A 20,338-nucleotide genomic window follows, 5' to 3' on the forward strand; every position below is an offset into this window, starting at 1 on the left:
TCTGAAGGCAAAGGTCTCGACCAACGCGGCCCGATCGCTGAACCAACGGCTCGATCGTCGGTCGTCGAATCAACGGCTCGATCACCGATCGTCAAATCAATGGCTCGATCGTCGATCGCCGAACCAACGGCCTCGACCTCTGAAGGCAAAGGCCTCGACCAACGCGGCCCGATCGCTGAACCAACGGCTCGATCGGTCGCCGAATGGTCGATCGTCGTCGGATCTACGAGAACCTACGGCCTGATCGCGAATCGCCGAATCAACGGCTCGATCACCGATCGTCGAACCAACGGCTCGATCGTCAATCGCGAATCTATGACTCCGTCGTCGAACTGATCGCCGATCGCCGAACCAACGGCTAATCTACGTTTCGATCACCGATGACACATCGAATTCTATGGCGAAGATCGAAGGGATGGAATGTCTACGACGGCCCCGCCTCTGAAGGCAAAGGGCTTCGACCAATGCGGCTGGCTAACTTGCCAACTTAGCTTCGACTAAGAAAGGGCAAAACGCCAAGACAACCGCGACATACCCGCCCGACCAAGGTCTGGGCAACGGATATTTGACTTACGACATACCGATCCGGTCACGACCGATCGAAGGATATTCGGCTTACCACCGTCTATCATACGACTCGACATGCTACGTCAACGGATATTCGACTTGCGACATACCGACCCGGTCACGACCGGTCGAAGGATATTCGGCTTACCACGTCTATCATACGACTCGACATGCTACATCAACGGATATTCGACTTGCGACATACCGACCCGATCACGATCGATCGAAGGATATTCGGCTTACCACCGTCTATCATACGACTCGACATGCTACGTCAACGGATATTTGACTTGCGACATACCGACCCGATCACGACCGATCGAAGGATATTCGGCTTACCACCATCTATCATACGATTCGACATGCTACGTCAATGGATATTCGGCTTGCCACCATTTATCATATGTCCCGACGTGCACGCCCAACCAAAGGCCGGACAATGGATATTCGACTTGCCATCGTTATCCTATCCGAATACGTCGGATGCTACTCGACTATCAGACTCTACGGAATGATCGTGTCGACGAGCAACGTTCGGAGGTGGCCGACCTCCGACCCGACGTGCATGCTCGACCTACTGATGAGACGACCGACATCGGATCGTTCGTTGATGCGATCTCCAGAGTCGGGGCAAGACGTGACAGAACACCACTCCTTTCGTCCGAAGCCGTCGCCCACATGTTCACGCGAGCCAACACGACATCGGACTCAGGAGTGGGGGGGGCAACTGTTGGGATATACCGACCGACCCTAATGCCGACTCACCAACGCCCATCACCAATGGGTCACGACGCCGACCCATCCTCGACGCCGACTCACCGACGGATCCCGATGCCGACCCATCCACGAGGACGGACCGACCGACTTCGCCCGACCGATGATGGGCAACACCAACAGTAACTGCCGATCGTGCCAGGCCGGGACGGATTGGCCTAACGGGCCAACGCCGCCTCCGATCGTCCGAAAGCCGACCCCGACGGACGACCCCGATGGATGACTCCGACTGACGACCCGACGGACGACCCCGACGGATGACTCCGACCGACGGCTGCCGACAATATCCGACCGAATGTGTGTTGGCCGAACCGACCCATGCTGTTCCCGACCGACCGAGCGGCCGAACCCATATTGCCGACTCACTGTCGGGGGTGGCAGCCGACGTCCGACTTAAGCAAGACACCAGACCAGCCGACGGTGCCTCCGGTCATCACCCGACGTCCCGACAGCCGAATACCGACCGACCCCACTCACGCCGACTCATCGTCGGGTATACATGACCGGCGCCCGATTCTGACAACCGACCGACGGCTGCTGTTACCGACCGACCGAGGATACGTCAGTCAGGCAGACCTTTTCCTCTCTCCCGACCGGCTGCACTATGGGGTCCGACGTCCGACTTTGGCAACGCGCCGGACTGACTGTCGGAGGGGCCCCAAGTTTCCACCCGACGCCCCTCAACTAGCCGCCGACCTACGGTCGGTCGGCTCCTTCAAACGCCGTACGACTGCTGGGAATTGTCAGTCCTGACAACGGCATGCGGCACTGCCGCCCAGGGGCATTATCCCATCTAAGGCGTGGGTCAATCCTAGCGATTTGACAGCCCGCGGCGATTTGACACCCTTACGCGGCTCTGACAGTCCTCAGTGAGTTGACAATACTTCAATTGTCCGCGCCATTAATGACGGCGCCATACCATGCTCCACTATATATATTAAGACTGCAGACCCGGACCACACCCCTCTCTCTCATTGAGTTCTTTGCTTTCTTCTCACTGTTGCCTAGTCTCCTCTCTGACACCGTCGAGGGTCCCCGCCGGAGCCGCTCCGGTCAGTGCGGACTTTCTTTTGCAGGTGCTTGTTCCCAGCGATCTGGCGGGAGGGGATTGGCCGCAACACAATCTAGTATAGTTATAGGAATATAGGCAGAGAGATTTAATTGAGTATGGGGTAATGGTTGAGCACAACAAATATAAATAGATATAGTGATTTAATTGATTTTGGGTTACGTTCCGGTCTAGGAAATATATTTTGTGTTTAGGTGCGGACATTGCCGGAACCAATCCGAGCCCAGCGTTCCAATTTTCGTCCGGTCGGGGCGTCCAGCGGAACCCACCGACTTTAGATATTTCTCAAACAAAGTCGGCATCATATTGTTGATTCCAGAAGGTATCGCCTATATATACACAGATATGCGTACATTCCCGTCCAGTAGGTCATCTCCGCCCTTTGTCCCCAAGGTGTTTGAGTCCCGCGACCATGGTCTTTGTACGAACCCTAGACTGCAAAACCCTAGCCCTCGACCTAAACATTAATTCCACCTCCCTCCATGCCCTCAAGCTCGCCGTCGAGGCCGGATCCGGCATCCCCGTCCATCTCCAGCGTCTCTTTCTCTCTTCCCGGCGCCTCATCGCCGCCGCCGTCGGCGGCGGTGACGACTCCTCCACCACCCTCGCCGACCTTGCCGTCTGTCCAGACTCTACCCTGACCCTCCACATCCCCCTCCTCGGCGGCACCCAGACCACCCCGGCCGGCCCGGCAAGGCCTGCCCGCTACGACTTCCTCAACTCCAAGCCACCTCCGAACTACGTCGCCGGGCTTGGCCGTGGCGCCACCGGATTCACCACCCGGTCCGATATCGGTCCGGCCCGCGCCGCCCCGGACCTCCCCGACCGCTCCGCCACCACCATCGGCGGTGCCGCCGCCCCCGGCATCGGCCGCGGCCGAGGCAAGGGACCTGGTGGCGAGGAGGAGGAGGAGGAGGAGGAGGCCGACGACAAGGGATACGATGAGAACCAGAAGTTTGATGAGTTCGAGGGGAACGATGTTGGGCTCTTTGCTTCCGCCGAGTATGATGAGGACGACAAGGAGGCGGATGCTGTGTGGGAAAGCATCGATAAGAGGATGGATTCGAGAAGGAAGGATCGGAGGGAGGCGAGGCTGAAGCAGGAGATCGAGAAGTACCGTGCTTCAAACCCTAAGATCACGGAGCAGTTTGCCGACCTCAAGAGGAAGCTAGCTGATCTGACCCCAGACCAGTGGGAAAGCATCCCTGAGATTGGGGATTACTCGCTCAGGAACAAGAAGAAGCGGTTCGAGAGCTTCGTGCCGGTGCCGGACACCCTCCTGGAGAAGGCAAGGCAGGAGCAGGAGCACGTCACTGCCTTGGACCCCAAGAGCCGAGCAGTTGGGGGGACGGAGACTCCGTGGTCACAGACTCCGGTGACTGATCTCACAGCCGTTGGAGAAGGAAGGGGCACAGTGCTTTCTTTGAAGCTGGATCGCTTGTCTGACTCTGTTTCAGGACTTACTGTCGTCGATCCAAAGGGTTACCTGACTGATCTCAAGAGTATGAAGATCACGAGTGATGCTGAGATTTCTGATATCAAGAAGGCGAGACTGTTGCTTAAGTCGGTGACCCAGACAAACCCCAAGCACCCGCCGGGATGGATTGCAGCTGCCAGGCTGGAGGAGGTTGCGGGGAAGATCCAGGCAGCAAGGCAGTTGATTCAGAAGGGGTGTGAAGAATGCCCCAAGAACGAGGATGTCTGGTTGGAAGCTTGTAGGTTGGCAAGCCCGGATGAAGCGAAGGCAGTGATTGCAAAAGGTGTGAAGGCTATTCCGAACTCAGTGAAGCTATGGTTGCAGGCTGCGAAATTGGAGCAGAATGATGTGAACCGCAGCAGAGTGTTGAGGAAAGGGTTGGAGTACATCCCTGATTCTGTGAGGTTGTGGAAGGCTGTTGTGGAGTTGGCAAACGAGGAGGATGCAAGAGTTTTGCTCCATAGGGCTGTGGAGTGCTGTCCGCTTCATGTTGAGATGTGGCTTGCACTCGCAAGGCTGGAAACCTATGAGCAGGCGAAGAAGGTGCTCAACAAGGCAAGGGAGAAGCTTTCGAAGGAGCCTGCAATTTGGATCACTGCTGCAAAGCTTGAGGAAGCTAATGGTAATATTGCATCAGTTGGGAAGGTAATCGAGAGAGGTATAAGGTCTTTGCAGAGAGAAGGTGTGGAGATTGACAGAGAAGCTTGGATGAAGGAAGCAGAAGCTGCTGAACGAGCTGGGTCCATTGCAACTTGTCAGGCTATCATTCATCATACAATTGGCGTTGGGGTGGAGGAAGAAGATAGGAAGAGGACATGGGTTGCGGATGCTGAGGAGTGCAAGAAGCGTGGTTCATTGAGACAGCTCGGGCCATCTATGCACATGCACTTACAGTGTTCCTAACCAAGAAGAGTATTTGGCTTAAGGCAGCCCAGCTTGAGAAGAGCCATGGGACTAGGGAATCTCTCGATGCCCTCCTAAGGAGGGCAGTCACTTATAGGCCACAGGCTGAGGTACTATGGCTGATGGGTGCGAAAGAGAAGTGGCTGGCGGGGATGTTCCTGCAGCTCGAGCAATTCTTCAGGAAGCATATGCTGCAATTCCCAATTCGGAGGAGATTTGGCTTGCTGCATTCAAGCTTGAGTTTGAGAACCATGAGCCAGAGAGAGCAAGAATGCTTCTAGCTAAAGCCCGAGAGAGAGGAGGAACTGAGAGGGTGTGGATGAAGTCTGCTATTGTCGAGAGGGAATTAGGGAACATGGCAGAGGAAAGGAGGCTGCTGGGGGAAGGATTGAAGTTATTCCCTTCATTTTTCAAGTTGTGGCTAATGCTTGGTCAGATGGAGGAACGACTTGGTCAAGGAGAACAGGCAAAGGAAGCTTATGAAAATGGCCTGAAACACTGCCCCAATTGCATCCCTCTTTGGCTCTCGCTTGCTAACCTAGAGGAAAGGATGAATGGTCTGAGCAAAGCTCGTGCTGTTCTTACTATGGCTAGAAAGAAGAATCCTCAGAGCCCAGAACTTTGGCTTGCAGCTATCCGTGCTGAATCCAGACATGGGAACAAGAAGGAAGCAGATACCTTGATGGCAAAAGCATTGCAGGAATGTCCAACAAGTGGAATCTTGTGGGCTGCTTCCATTGAGATGGTTCCACGGCCTCAACGCAAATCAAAAAGTGCTGATGCTCTTAAACGGTGTGATCATGATCCACATGTTATTGCAGCTGTGGCCAAACTCTTTTGGTATGATAGGAAGGTGGACAAGGCAAGGAACTGGTTCAACAGGGCAGTTACTCTTGCTCCTGACATTGGAGACTTCTGGGCCTTGTACTACAAATTTGAACTTCAACATGGTACTGAGGAACAGCAAAAGGATGTCCTGAAAAGATGCATTTCTGCGGAGCCAAAGCATGGTGAGAGATGGCAGGCAATCTCCAAGGCTGTGGAGAATTCCCACCTGCCAATTGAAGCCCTTCTTAAGAAAGCAGTGGTTGCTCTGGGTAAAGAAGAGATCTCTACCACCACTGATGGCATCAAGTCCTAAATTTTGTAATGCAGCAGAAGAAACTTCATAAGGTGTGGTGGGTGATTTGTTGTAGAAAATTTCTATTTGCTTTCATTATTACTTCTTTATGGTCAAGTAGTTTTAACAGAACTCTTCTGACATTCAATAATGGAACTTATTTTCTGTTTATGTTATTGGTTCATTTGATTACTTGATCATCATTTTCATATCAAACATAATATGTGGTGGTTTGCTCTTTTTCTTTGATGTTTATTGGAGGCTATGGAAAAGGATATAAATAATCCGGTGACTTTTTTCCTTTTTCATCTGGATTATACTATTAGCAGACATGGAATCATTCAAGTCAGTAAAAATTTTGATACTATTCTGCAGAGGATCTTCCAGTTTAATAAACAACCATTGGCTTTTCATCCAAAAACATTGGCATAATTACCTTTTTCTTCTGTGTTTAGGACTATATGCTTTTTAAAATTTTTATAAGGTTCAAATCTTGTCCTCAAGAGTCATGTGTGAGAGCGTACTTGTTGCCAACCATTCATTGCTGGGTATGATTGACATGGTACTAGTTCATGCTATATATAGTCAGCTAATTTACTTTGCATGCTGGGCACATCAATTTTCCAAACTCATCAAGTTACGATAAGCTTGAGTTTGAGACTTTTTTTTTGGATCATATATTGTTAACCAGGGAGTTGTTTGGCAACCTTAATTAGCAAGTACATGCAACAATAACATTGACTTGGTTGATCTTATAATCGCTGATTATCAATGATTAAATAGATAGTTTGTTTCATGATGCATGCCTCTTCCATCTTGTGGGTGTATTTTTTCTGCTTCATTATCATCTTTGATGTAATTTCTCTTTGGCTATGTTTCAAAGTAATTAATCATTGACTTTCTTATTTGTCTTATAAATAGCTGGGAAAAGACTTGATGGTTATAGTTATCTATTAAAACTTCATCGAGGCTAGCTCTCGAGCTGGGTTTGCTCAGGCTCCATATGATATTAATTGCAAGACAAATTTAAGATCATCTGCAGCCTTTTACATTTAATTCGAGCTTGTTCAAGCCTAGAACCAAGCTGAACATGAGCTGTTCGTGAGCTGCTTCACACCATTGTTATCCCTTTCTAAGAGGGATAGTCTCGTTCTTTTGAAGTAGACATATAGTTGCATTTATAGCATCCACTGTTTATGCTATTGTAATGACCTAAGAAGGACAATATTTATTATTTTATTTTAGAGTCCTCTATAGACTTTCTCGGAAGGTTGTGGTATGTTAAAAGGAGGGTATTGTCAATCAGTTTCAAGCTTTATTTTGAATTTTCTTGAGGAAAAAAAATGAGTCATTCTTGATTTGAATAAAGGTAGACTTTTGTTCTGGTAGTAGACTATTTTCAGTTTCTTTTTTGTATTTCCCTCTTTCTCCTATTCCTTCCTCATCTTTCTATTAACTGGTGGTTCTTTTTCTTGCTGGTAGTTCTCTCCTCCAAAACACATGTGCTTTGCTTTTTCTTTGTTCTCTCTCCTTCTCCAGGAAAATATTGCAGAAAGGTGTACCTAATTTGTGTCCAATCACTCTTTCTTTCATTTTTCCTCCAACTACCTTTGCTATTTCACCTCTCTCTCTCTAGTTATTATGCCCAAAAATTGTAAGAAACATAATAGCAATTCTTGTCCTTTTTTTTGCTTTGTGATATAGTGCTTTTATCAAGCAGGCCTTATTTATCTGGCATCTTTGGAACTCTGCATGCCAATTATATTACAAGTTTGTTTGTTTAATCATCTGTTATGAGCTTGATTTCCAAAGCACTATCTATGCCTATCGTTTGGTATGTTCCTCTGATTGTTAGAACACCATTGCATGAGGTGAAAAACACCTATCCTCAAGTATGTTGTTTCAAAAATTGAATCAAGACTTGTTTCAGGCTATCATAGTTTTTCAAAAAAATAGTATTGCAATCTTATGACTATTTTCTTTTCTTGTAACATATAGTTTGTGATGAATATATTTCACTAATGAATATCAATGGATTCTCATTTCTCTTTCCATAGAAGAGAGGGATGTGTGGTACATCTTTCATATATGTTCTTACTCAAGAAACTTAGGAATGTGTGAGTTTTACTTTGTTCATAATCTAAGAATTTTCCTTTTAGTTGATTTTCAGTATGATTATTCAGTGGAAAAATGGTTCATGCAGCGTCTTGATGGAGTATATTGTTATATTGCTATCTTAATTTTTTTCTTCACCTTTTGATCGAATGTGATGTAATATTTGTGAACAATATTATATAATCTTGCATTAGCTCTTACACTTACATGATGTTGCTTTCAGCTCCATCTTGAAGGGAAGAATTCAAAACATTTCGAGCCTCCTCTTTCCTACCCTGGATCTTATTCAGTCCTCTTAGGTATCAGGGGAACCAGGCTCCTTGTGTACATTTAAAGCTGAGAACATCTTGCCAAAGTCAAGCTAAGTTGCCAAAGACATCCCATATGGGTCTTCAGGTTGGATTGTATTGCTTAAGCATCTAGGTAATCAGGTTCACTTTTCAGTTTTTGTATTGGAATGTCGGTGTCTGTTGTTAATTGTTGTATATGCAATGTTTATGAGAACATGACATAATGAAACTTTTTGAAATATTTAATGATGTGTTAAGATTGTAACTTTTAAGGAATTGCAATTTAACAAGTTACATCGTTTGATTATTAATCCTCTACTTGTTGGACCTCCAAAGTCTTTTATGTACTTTCATCTAAATGCTTTGGTTAAAAAATGATCCTCCTAGTTCACAATGTTTGTTCCTTTATTATCAAATGATGAATTCTAAATTATATTATAGTTACAATTTGATATGTTGATGTAGGTATTAAAGGATCTTGATATATGGATCCTTTTATGTAATATTCTGTTGATCTCATAAATTACTTGAGCACACAAGATTTGACCTTTGATGGCAAAATGCACTTGGATGTGTAAGAGCTACAAAAGATACTTCATAGGTTCAGTTGATATACATGACTATTTCTATGGGTAATTCACTGCTATCACATGATTATAGTGATAAAGGATCTTTTGAAATCATCATCATCGCAATAGCTAGAATACTTATTATTATAACTGTTGGTAGGCTTATGCGATTGTATGTGGAATTAGGGAAAATACATCGCATTGAAGTGTCTTCAAGAGTAGCGAGTGGCATTTAGTTTGGCTAAGAGTTAACTGATCATTTAGTCTATTACTTAGCTTGGGCATGAACTCTCATAATTAACATGCGCAATTGTAGTTGATAATGATACCATGTTGAAATTAAGTTTTAGGGTGTTATGCACTCCTAGATTCTGAAGTCCCAAAATAGTTGCTATTCTACAAACAATCTTACTAATTAATGGTTTCAAGCTTGTTATCAAACTATGCACTGCATTTGCTCTTGGTCCTAACATTGTATCTTTTGAACTATGAACATCAGATAATCTAGTGAATCTACCATTTTGTCAATCCTCTCTCCCTTCCTCTTTTCTCTACAATTCCCTCTCATCCACTTTCTTTCTCATTAGTGTTCCATATCTTTACTTGTTTAATTATCTTTTATTTTTTATTTTTTTAATTTTTTTGGTAATAAAAATGGGGTGAGGGGGGGCGACCGGCATAGCAATCCTCTCTGGACGTGACCATGAGGGCCCCCACCTCGCTGAGTGAATGTTTGATTCGGGGAGCAATAAGTGCAATCCCCTCCCGACCACATCCGAAGGGAGACCCCGAGTCGGGTGAGTACGTTACCCCCAGCGCCCCTTAGGAGCCAGAAGGATCAGAAACTATTTCTACACCCCACGCCAAGGTCGCAAGCATCGATCCCCCAATAGAGTCATTTCGCGCTTGCATTTAATCGGCTGCACGCGAGCCTCGAACCTTGGTCGCGCGGTTGGAACACGCGGCCCGTTCCAATTGCGCTACCCCCTGAGGGGCTACTTGTTTAATTATCTTTAATTTGCCAGAATCATCTGCTATATTTGCAATTCTACTTAATCAATTAATTAAATCTCAGATTTGTTGATTTCTAAAGATATTTGCTGGATATATACTACTGGAGACATATTTGACTGCTCTTGCAAGGTTCCACCATCTGCATGTGCTGGAATTTTATTGCAGCAGCTAAGTCGTTCTCTCTTCTATCAATCATGCTATAAAGCCCTTAGAAACCATATTCTAAGGTTACCAGCATATTGAGGGGACCTTATTGCTTGTTAGAATTTCTGGGCAGCACCCACACTTTTTTTGACTACTCCGGTAAATTCTTCTAGAGGTTCTATGGGCTATCTATTGCATAGTCTTAACCAATGTTTTAAATCTAGGTACCGGATATCTTCCGGTATCTTAATGGTACGGGTTGGTATAAAATGGTAAGCTCCCATGCAGCCACATGGTATGCTGTGGAAGCTGGCATAACACCTGTATTGGATGTTAGGATAAAGATGTACGAGCTCCTGCACCATACCAATACAGTTGCTGATTGAACCCTAGATTGGTGGACAAGTTAATAGATGAATGGGGTGTAACCAAGTATAAATGATGGAAGTGAAGACATGGTTGAGTTGCTTAAGGTACTTAGGTGGATTCTCGATAACTAGCACATATAGGGACTTGGCAGAAACAAATAATTGGTTTCCAACCTAACATCAATCAAGGTTTGTTGGTAGGTAACTTGGATCTACTCTAGAAACCTCTAAGCTGCTAGGTATCAGCTTTTCTGGATGGTTTTGTAAGGGTTCTGCTGGTAATGTGATTCTTGGTATCAGCTTTTCTGGATGAGTAGTTGTAATCAGGTTATAACTGTCATGTGAAAGGCCAAACGTTTTGGCAACAAGAGATTATTGTTAATTGCTATGATTACATGTTCTATATTGCAAATATGGATGTTTCAGCTGTAGCTGAATTCTATTAGCTTCCTTTAGATGAAAAGGGAATTGTTGTAGTTACCTGGCGCTGCTTGCCTAGCGTATTTATACCGTTATAGTTGCATGCTTCCCTAACCTTATAGGTCTTTTCTTGTTTATATTAACTTCAAACTTTTGACTGACTTACCGGTCCTGATATCATCACTATTTCAAGTCCATATCCACTTTCCAATGCTGGCTCTGATGTGTAGACAATAAACTCTATTAATATTCATCATAAAAAAATCAACTATCATAAAAAAGTCATTAATTTTGTTTGATGCATGACTTTTTACCTGCATTTCATGTCCGATGCATTTGGACTCTTAACTTGCATGTCATGTCCTTTTATGGCTCATTTGGTTAAAGATTACATGTCTTATTTTTCCAAGTCATATTTCTGTTCTTTCATTACCAGGTTTCTGTGCTGCATCTTTTTTTCCCTTTTGGAAAATGAGTAGTCTGTTCAAAAAGACTTTCAATGCTAGAAATCATACATGTATTTGCATCTTTAGAATTATAAATAACTGGGAGGATTAGATGCTCTTGCCTTCTTAGAAGAAAAAGAAATATGATCAGAAGATTTAGGGTTTACCTCCACTTGAGGGAATTTGATTGATCCCCTTGCATCTTGTGTTATTTAAGTTTAGATGGTGGAAGTCGGCTGCTAATGGGTTGGTTTAACCTATGACATAACCTGGTTGTGACTTGATTAGATTGACCTAATCCATATTTGAAAATGACCTGTGGGTTGGGTCGGGTCCAAAAATTGGAACTATTCCGAGGTCTTGCTTGGGTCTTCATCTCATATTTTTAACTTGACACAATTTGGCCCATATACCAATTGGGTCTAATTTGGGTCAGTAAGAAATAGGTGCGAACCCACCTGAACGAAATCCGATCTAACCTAAAAACTCGAATCATATAAATTTTTTTTTTGTCATTCTATATATCTTTCCCAATTCATCAAAAGAACTCCTATTTAAATTAATTGCTATTTTTCAATGATATCTGTTTTTATCTATTTTCACTTAATTATATTTAAACATTTATGTTTTATTGTTTGATTTGGTAGAGCCTTATAATGCTCTCAGTCAAGGAAGGCTGAACTGGTACCCGACCGGTATGATATGGTACGGTATTGTATCGACAATAAAAAAAATCAAAAAAACCTACCCATTGATACTAAAAAAAAAAAGAAAATAGGTCCGAACCGGTCGGTTCTGCTTCGAACCATACCGAACTGGGTGGTTCAGCCCAATTTGGCCCGATTCGGGCAGGTTCGGCTTTGATCTAAAAATAGGGCCGAATCGGATGTTTCCACACCGGTTCGATCCGGTTTGGCAAACCATGCTTCAGGTGTATCAATATACATATTTTGAAATTATACTTTGCAAATTTAACAATGATCAATTATTTGGATGAAAGCAAACATTTTCGAATGACAATTAGGTTTAAGATGACTCTTTTTTCTTAAATTTTTTTAGTGATATAATATTTAATTATTAATTATTATATTTTAACTATAAAAGAATAGCTAGATACTTGTCTCGAATTGCAAACTAGACCTGGTCATACTTGACCTCGATCCGACTCGAATGATCTGCTAGATATAAAATCCTTTACACGGACCTGACCTAGTCCAATCTGACCTGTTTGCAGCTAGTTGAGATGGTATGGAGTTGAATCTTTCTAGTGAAGTTGACTACCTAATATTACGATCATTCTTGTGATTTTTTACTAGTGCTGTAGGTTTTGAGTTCATGATCATAACTAAAATTGTCAAATATGAATACGTGTTGTCTAATGGGATCCTTCTCTTTGATACAGCTTTGATGTTGCAACTAAGTGTAGGGGACATGTAGAAATTTTAGAAAGAAGAGGATGTCAAGAAAATAGAAGATAAAAGAGTTAAGAAAAGAAATGGTCTAAGTTACCATTTTAGATTCAGTATTTTGTAAATATTGTTTTATAACATTGTACTTGAGAGTGTCAAGAATTGGAGAGGATGTTGATGTTCCCATATTGAAATCAATATTTCATGAATTTTGTTTCCAAACATTCTACTTATAAGTTCATTCCAATCTTTTTGGATAGATTCACAACAATGCTAATCTTGTAGAACTTCTAATCTAGGGTAGTTTAATTAAATGACTTATCATAGATAGAAGGCAAATTATAATTAAATAGAATTTATTTACAGAGTTGTAGCAATAACTTTGGTGAGTTGGGAGTATCTGAATTTGGCCAAGAGTTGTAAAATATCTCTTATTCTAAGGGATAAGGGCTCTGAAATATGAATTATGGATCCTGAAGAGATCTTTCAGATGATTTTGAGATCATTAAAATCTGATATTTGTGTGGAAAATTACTCCTTTGGGAAGATTGCTTGTTCCTTGTAGACTAATTTTAGTCATCCAACTTATATTTTTCTCAAATTTAGAATTTACAGTCTAGTTTTATTATTGAACTCAAGGGCAAGGTTTTTCATGGTGAAGGAACTGATGCAAGACGGGAATCCTATAGGATTTGATTTTGTACTTTAGAGCATATACTCAAGTTTAGGATTTTATTCAATCATTTCTCCAAAGGCAGAATTGGAGTTTTGATGCATGCTTGCTTTTTATAATGAAGCTGGCTTTGAGATATACGGCTTTGTAGTTAGAGTAATATCTGGTTTGGTTGTTTTGATGGTTGAAAATGATTGCTGATTTTCAGTATAGAAGTACATCAAATAATGGGTCTAAGAAGTTCTTCAGTATTTTTTTGGCGGTTGAATCGACATCCTCAACATTATATTCTTCTTCTATTTGGCTTATAGGGGGGGTGGGGTTGGTTACTAAAGCTCATAGGCTGGTGTAATTTTTCACTTTGGGGTAAGGGGTACCCAAGCCATTAAACTAGTGTGATTTTCATGGTGAGGTTAGCCTTTCCTGCCTTTATGACATATGTCTTACACACTTCTTTTTCTTTTTTATGGAAGACCTGTAATGAAGAGCAGGATGAAGAGGGATGGTGAGGGAGGAGAGGGAGGGGATAGAGAGGATGAATACTGGAGAGGTTGAGATATGGGAAGGGCAATGTTGGAGACAGAAAGAGGGAAAATAGTCATAGGATGGGGACTACAAAACTGAATAGAAGGGGGAGAATTTTAAACACTCATACATAAACTTTCTGGTTGGGAAATACATTTAAAATATTCTTATTGGTTTTAAGTTGTTTAGTGGCTGCGTCAAGCTGAATCCATAAAAGTTGTTTCATCGCTTTCTCTTCTCTCAAGCGGGATGCCATTGAGTACGTCCTGCCTCCTTTTTTCTTTTTTAAGTTGCTATCTGCAGTTTTAAAGAGGAAAGCTGATAACCTAACCCCTATTTTTCAGTTATTCTTGGGATGATGGCGGGGCTTCATCTCCTGATTTTTTATATTGAGACTTTGCTCTGAGCAGTAGTGCCATTTCTGACTCTAGGTACTAATCATTTGATCATGGTTAGCAATTTTGGGGTGGATTGGTGGATGTAAGGGTAAAAGGTTGTGGTGCTAGCAAGACTGGACATTCAAATATGGTTGCTTGCCTCGACGGTTGCCAACTTTGATGTAGGTTAAGAAACTGAGGATATTACCAGGTTCACTCCTACTTTTGGCTTATCAAACTGTAAACCATGGTGTTGGATGTCTGTAGGGGAAGTTTGGATATCTATAATTAGAACTTGATCATTGGCTGGTTGCACAGATGTAGTTATCTCTTGTTTAGCTGGTATGACTGAACCTTCCAATGCTCTTAAATTTTACTCATTAGCAAGAGCAAGAGAGTACAGATTTAGCAGAGTAGATCCAGGGCCAACCTAGGAGTAGGTTATAAGAGAAGTAGATATTAGGAACTTGGAATATGGTTAAGAACAAGGCCTCTCGTCAAGCAATCAAGGTCAACTTCACGGATGACATATCTTCTTGAAATGTCATAAGATATGACTCCTTGAATGATCTTACTGACAATGGAGTCGGATCCTCAATTCTATAGCCATCCTCAATGGACTGATATTCAAGCTCAAGCCATTATTGACTAACACCAAGGGCAATCTGTAAATTTTTCTTGCTGAACCATCATGTGCAACAGCTTGGTATGGCCAGTCCCTTTAGGGGGCAACTCTTATTGCTTCTTAAGATGTCTGGTCATCCTTTCAAAGGTTTCTAACTCCACTTTTTCGAATATCATAGCTGTCTAGAAAGCTCTCAAAAAACCAGTTGGTGTTTTGGGGGCTTGGTGATCTCCCAGACTCTTGCTTCTGCCTTCATCTTCTTTAGTTGATTGATTGGATTATAGATCAATGACCTCTTGTGGTGGTAAATGGGGTGTTCTTCTGCTGGGTGCTGCTTTTGATCGTGCATTTCCTTTTCAAACCGCTTTGCAGGTTGGTCTGCACCTTAAAACACTGGCTTGAAGACTTGCCAGATTGCATCATATTACTTATCGCACTCCCTCAATAATTGCTTTTGATCAACATGATCATAATCAAGGGGTGTGCGATGTGAGTTGGGTAAAGAGATTGTTACATGCGGAAGCGAATTTGATGCGGGTACAGAGATAGAAGTAAAAGTTGGAATAGGTGCTACAAGTACACGTGATAGAGTAGGAAAGAATGTTGAAATTAAAGCAGGTATAGAAATTGCATAAGCAGGAGCATTGATTTAGTGTGGCAACCAAATAGAAGCTTATGGAGTAAGAGCAAGGATTACATCTGAGGGGCAACAGTAGGTGGGCCAGAGTAATCACAAGTTTAGAGGACTTGGGAGTTGCAAATTTATCTAGGGAGAATTCTAATGAAGTCTATGCAATGCAGACATGAATGTACTAGCCACATAGATTGCATAGCATTGGGCCAAAGAGAGGGTAACCTAAGGTGTAGGATGTGGCACAGCACTAGGGCCTTGGTGCAGGTGGCATCGACACGGATTGAAATCTGGAATAAGCAGCACGAGCGAGCTGGTGAGGAGCTAGTAAAAAAAGTTGGGATGGGGGATGTATGCTAGCTTGACGATTGTAATCATTAAAGAGGATCTACATGAGGGTTATTGTGCATCATATTGATAGAATTCGAGCAATCTTTCCCATGGGGAGGTAAGGAATTTTTTAAGATATTGATTGAGGGATTGGCTATGTAAGGTTGGCTTTGTTTGACTCAATCAAATCTTGGATTGTATGCTTTAAAGTCCAATACCTACCAATTGGATGCCCTGAAACCAAGGAAGGTGGTATCATCCTGAACCGTCTGATTTAAGTATAAACTACAAACCATAACAAGAGTGGACCATCATAGTTTTGCCCCTCGGTTCAAGAAACTAGCGAGGGAGGAGGGAAGGAGAAGGTGAGAGAGGGAGGGAGAGGGTGAGGGGGAGAGAGAGGGAGGGAGAGGGCTTTGGATCCTCCTCTCCTCCAGCCACTGTGTAATAGGAGCGGAGCCCCTTTTTCAGACTGAAACAAGGATTCCAGCCCCTTTCTTTGTTGGATTTGTTTAAAAAAAGTGAAGTTGTCCCCTGTTAAATAGGTTGGACTAGGTTGGTCTGGACTGAATTGGGCTAGATAAGGTTGGAGCGGATGGGATTGGGTTGGATTAGCTTTAATAGGCCAGGATTGAGTTGGACTGCGTGGGATAAGACTAGATTAGGTTGGATTGAGACTAGATTGGGCTAATAGGTCAAGGGAAAGGAAGGATTGGGGTAAGTCATGGTTGAGGTTGTGGCTCAATGTAATTAAGTAATTTCCTTCGTAGCTAGGGTTATCTATAGAAGAAACTAAATTTGAGTTGTCCATTGATACCGTTCTCTCCTTTTTTAACTAATAAAATGAGGTATCCAACTCATGCCATTTTAGCTTGCCATGTAATATGTCCCATATTTCTATCCCTACATAGGTTCTGCGAGCATTTGAAATTGAAATTGACCAAGTTTACGAGATAAACAAAAGAAAAACCGTTCTAAAAACTGACCATGACTAATATTGCTGCAAATCTAAAACGAATTTCCATGGACTGACATTGAAGATGATGAGTAAATGTGTTGGAAAGAAAAATCCACCTAAAACTGCAGTTTGGATACTGCATAGATTGGCTAGTTTTAGAGAACTGCTCTTGAATCATCTGTTGGCATTCCCTAAACATTCTGTAGTAGCCTAAGAAATAAAAATTGAAGGGTAAGAAGATATGGGTCCACTATTATATAATATTCTATATCCATGCCGCACTCAAAAGGAGGTATAAAGCAGTGTTATTATTTTGCCATAATGAAGGCATTCTGCTTGGTCCACGGCTGTGAAGGCACCATTAACAAAAAAAGAAATTATCACAAAATATTTGTTGTCTTGATCTATAAAAAATTAGACGTGCATCGCTATGAAAACTAGATCACTCAAAACAAAAGTGGCTTATAAATGTCTGCATCCTTTTCGTCACAGCATCACCAGGATCGATATAAATAATATCTGAAACATATGGTTTAGTTGAGGATATTATCTAATTCATGGTGCTGCCATTTTGTGCCATGACCTGATCACCTAAGCATTTCCCAGGCCAAGTTATTTTTGGAGGCTGGCATCAAATGGTGTACCGGTGTTTTTCCGCTGCCTATCCTACCTCAAAACCAGATACCTTTTTTTTCTCCATCAATGATTGTAGTACTAGCTTGTTGGCACCGATTCAAAGTAGTAGAAGAATCAGTACATCATTTGAATTATGACTTGTGGCAATAAAATCATAGTACATAACCAAAACCTATGCTGGCCATCTGAGTTATTAACATAGTTCCGTACAAATTTCTACTTTCTATTTGTGGAACCATCAAATTATTTTACAACCCTCAATTGTGAGAAGATGCAAGTTTCAACCCTTACTGCTCTGTTGTTCTTTTGGCATTTTGCTGTCATCTGCATTCCATTCAGGAGCATTCTCTTGTATTTGCCTGTCACAGCCAAGTTCTGTGGTGTTATTTTTGTTCCTCGGTTACTGCAGGAAGATATTTCAGCCTGTCCATTGACTTGATACCAAATGTTGGTGGGTCAATCTCTATGCAAAAACAAAGGCTTTTATAACACCGGTCTCCATTTTGTGAGGAAGTATTTCTGTTGGTAGGATCCTTTGCGGAAAGAGGGCTCTGTGAATTGTAAAATAACTGGAGAACTTTATACCAAAATTGGGCAGCCTGTAGAATTTAGGTGGTCTTGTTAGATAAACAAGGGTCAAATTCAGGATCAATCGGTATGGAAATGAAAAAATGATTCAATATGTCAATTAGATTGGGTCAAGCCAATAACAAATATAAAGAAAAGAAACTAATTAACAAAACCTAGAACAGTACAGGCATATGAAACATTGATTGCATCGTCTGTTTTGTAGCAGCTTCATCTTGGTGTTTGGGTTGTTCTGCTTGTGTATCTGTAATTGGGTAGCCTGTTTTGGGGCTTGAGGGAGCCCTAGTTGTTGAACCCTCTTTCTTTCAGACCTTCGTCTTATTCTCTATTTCATTAATTTACTGAAATCTACCTGCTCCCTTGCTCAGGGAAATTTTTTTTTGCATATATATCCCTGCAAGTATCGAATATTATATATTTACCTCGAATATTTCATTTTCATATATCCTCTTCAGTGCGTCCTGATTTTGCGACCATGGCCTTCCTGTTAGATTGATGGTATCAGTAAGTAATTTTTTAAAATATAAAATAATTTTATTGCCTTTTCAATTAATACCTATAAAAAATTTATATAAAAATAATAATTTATGATTATCAACTGAATGTTAAAATATTTTTAGGAGTATTAATGCAAAAGGATGGTAGGGTCATCTTGTATGTAAAATGGACGCTTCTTAACATCAAAAATCGAGCAAAAGGAGTATTGTTACAAAAACAAGATAAACTTTGAGTATATATATCTAAATAATAATTTGAAGTGGTAAAATGTGCAATAATATATGCAAAATTCAAAGAAAAAAGGAATATGGGCATTGTTTGCATCGCGGCACTTCAGAGGCCCAACAGGGTAGTAAGGTAAATTTCTTCTAATAAGTATGGTGGGTCGATCCTGTTAATAAAAACCCTAATTGGTATCTTTTTCTTTTCTATTTTAATTTTAAAAATTCAAGAAAAGTTGAAGTAGAGTGAATAGCTAAGTATCATCAGACATTTCGATTTTAAAATTATCCAAAAAACCTTATAGACTTTTTGTAGCAAAAATTTATTGATTTCAAAAAATGAAAATAGTTACCAAAAAAAAAAAAAAGAAATCAAAAGAAGGAATGGTTGCAGTTCCATGCGAATGCTATGTTCTCCATCAATCTCCATGCAATCAGTAATTCTTGAAAAGAAACAAAATACAAAATCACAAACAGCCTCAAAGGTATTGGAAAAGGATAAATCTATTTGCATATTTAGCTAAAACCTGCACGCATGCAACATAAACCAACTCGACTTTACCAACAAGCTAAGCTTGCAAACTTCATACAGTACCTTTATGGCCATGGGAGTGGGTTCAGAATATTCAAGCATGCGTACTATGCAATACTTAGAGACCTTAATAACTATTTGAGTGATACTAAAATAATGTATAACCCTCACAAGTATTTCTGATTAAGCATGGTTACCATGTCGCATGTCGAGCAAGAAAAGAACATATATGTGACGCTTGTGAGCGTCTGAATCATTTAACATAAAAAGGACATTGTATCAAGTACTGCATTCGGATCCTCTCTGATTAGGAACGAGCTGCCAACATCCATGTATTAGTTAGTTCAGTCCAAAGTTCTGAACTTCATATGCTTCCATGGTGAATCATTTTGTCATCCTATGGAATGAAAGTATGACAAAAGCTTCACAAGAAGCACAAAGTTGCATTTTGAAAGCAAACAGTCTGAGAAGGCCAAGAAAGAGAGCAGTTGTCCCTTTGCTATAAAAAATCACAAAGAACAATGAATGTCTTCCTCTAAATTGAGTTAAAATGGAAGTGCCATTCCCCACCCCACTTGCTACCTTGGCCACTACTGATCAAAGCCACCATAATAAAATATCTCACCCATGAAGCTGAAGATTGAGTACTCTCATCCGGACATCAGAGGCTTCAGACTCCACATAGCCCACACAGGAAATGGTCATTTCTATCCCAGCCGATCCCTGGTGATCTCCTTCCCTCTGGTTTCTATTTCGTGAGATGGCTAGTGGTGTATGGAATGCTGGTTTACTACCTGTAATATGTCTTTCTTGCCCTGGCTAATTAATTGAACGTTGTGAGATATGAAGAGGACTCGGGAAGCTCGTTAGTGTTGGTGATTTAATGTCCTTTTGAAGGTCTACAATACACAACCAAGCTATTGGCTACCATTAGATGCACCATCAAGTGTCATTCTAATTCTATAGTCAGAGTTCAGGGGTTGTACAGAGTTCAAAACTGAAAATAATGGAGAGCACTTGTTCAAAAGTTGACAGCCAATGCAATTGCTTTCAGCTGAG

At 42.0% G+C, this 20,338-nt stretch overlaps 1 protein-coding gene across 1 annotated transcript; it reads left to right on the plus strand.

Moving 5' to 3' along the window:
* The first annotated feature begins 2,756 nt into the window (after positions 1–2,756).
* On the plus strand, positions 2,757–8,561 carry LOC105042805 (protein STABILIZED1). Its single transcript, XM_010920128.4, is given in 4 exon segments — positions 2,757–4,737; positions 4,740–4,934; positions 4,937–5,963; positions 8,249–8,561. Coding segments are annotated over 3 exon segments (3,105 nt in total). The 5' UTR covers positions 2,757–2,822; the 3' UTR covers positions 5,932–5,963; positions 8,249–8,561.
* The last annotated feature ends 11,777 nt before the right edge of the window (positions 8,562–20,338 follow it).

This window comes from Elaeis guineensis, chromosome 4, assembly GCF_000442705.2.
Source record: "Elaeis guineensis isolate ETL-2024a chromosome 4, EG11, whole genome shotgun sequence".
Classification (NCBI taxonomy): Eukaryota; Viridiplantae; Streptophyta; class Magnoliopsida; order Arecales; family Arecaceae; genus Elaeis; species Elaeis guineensis.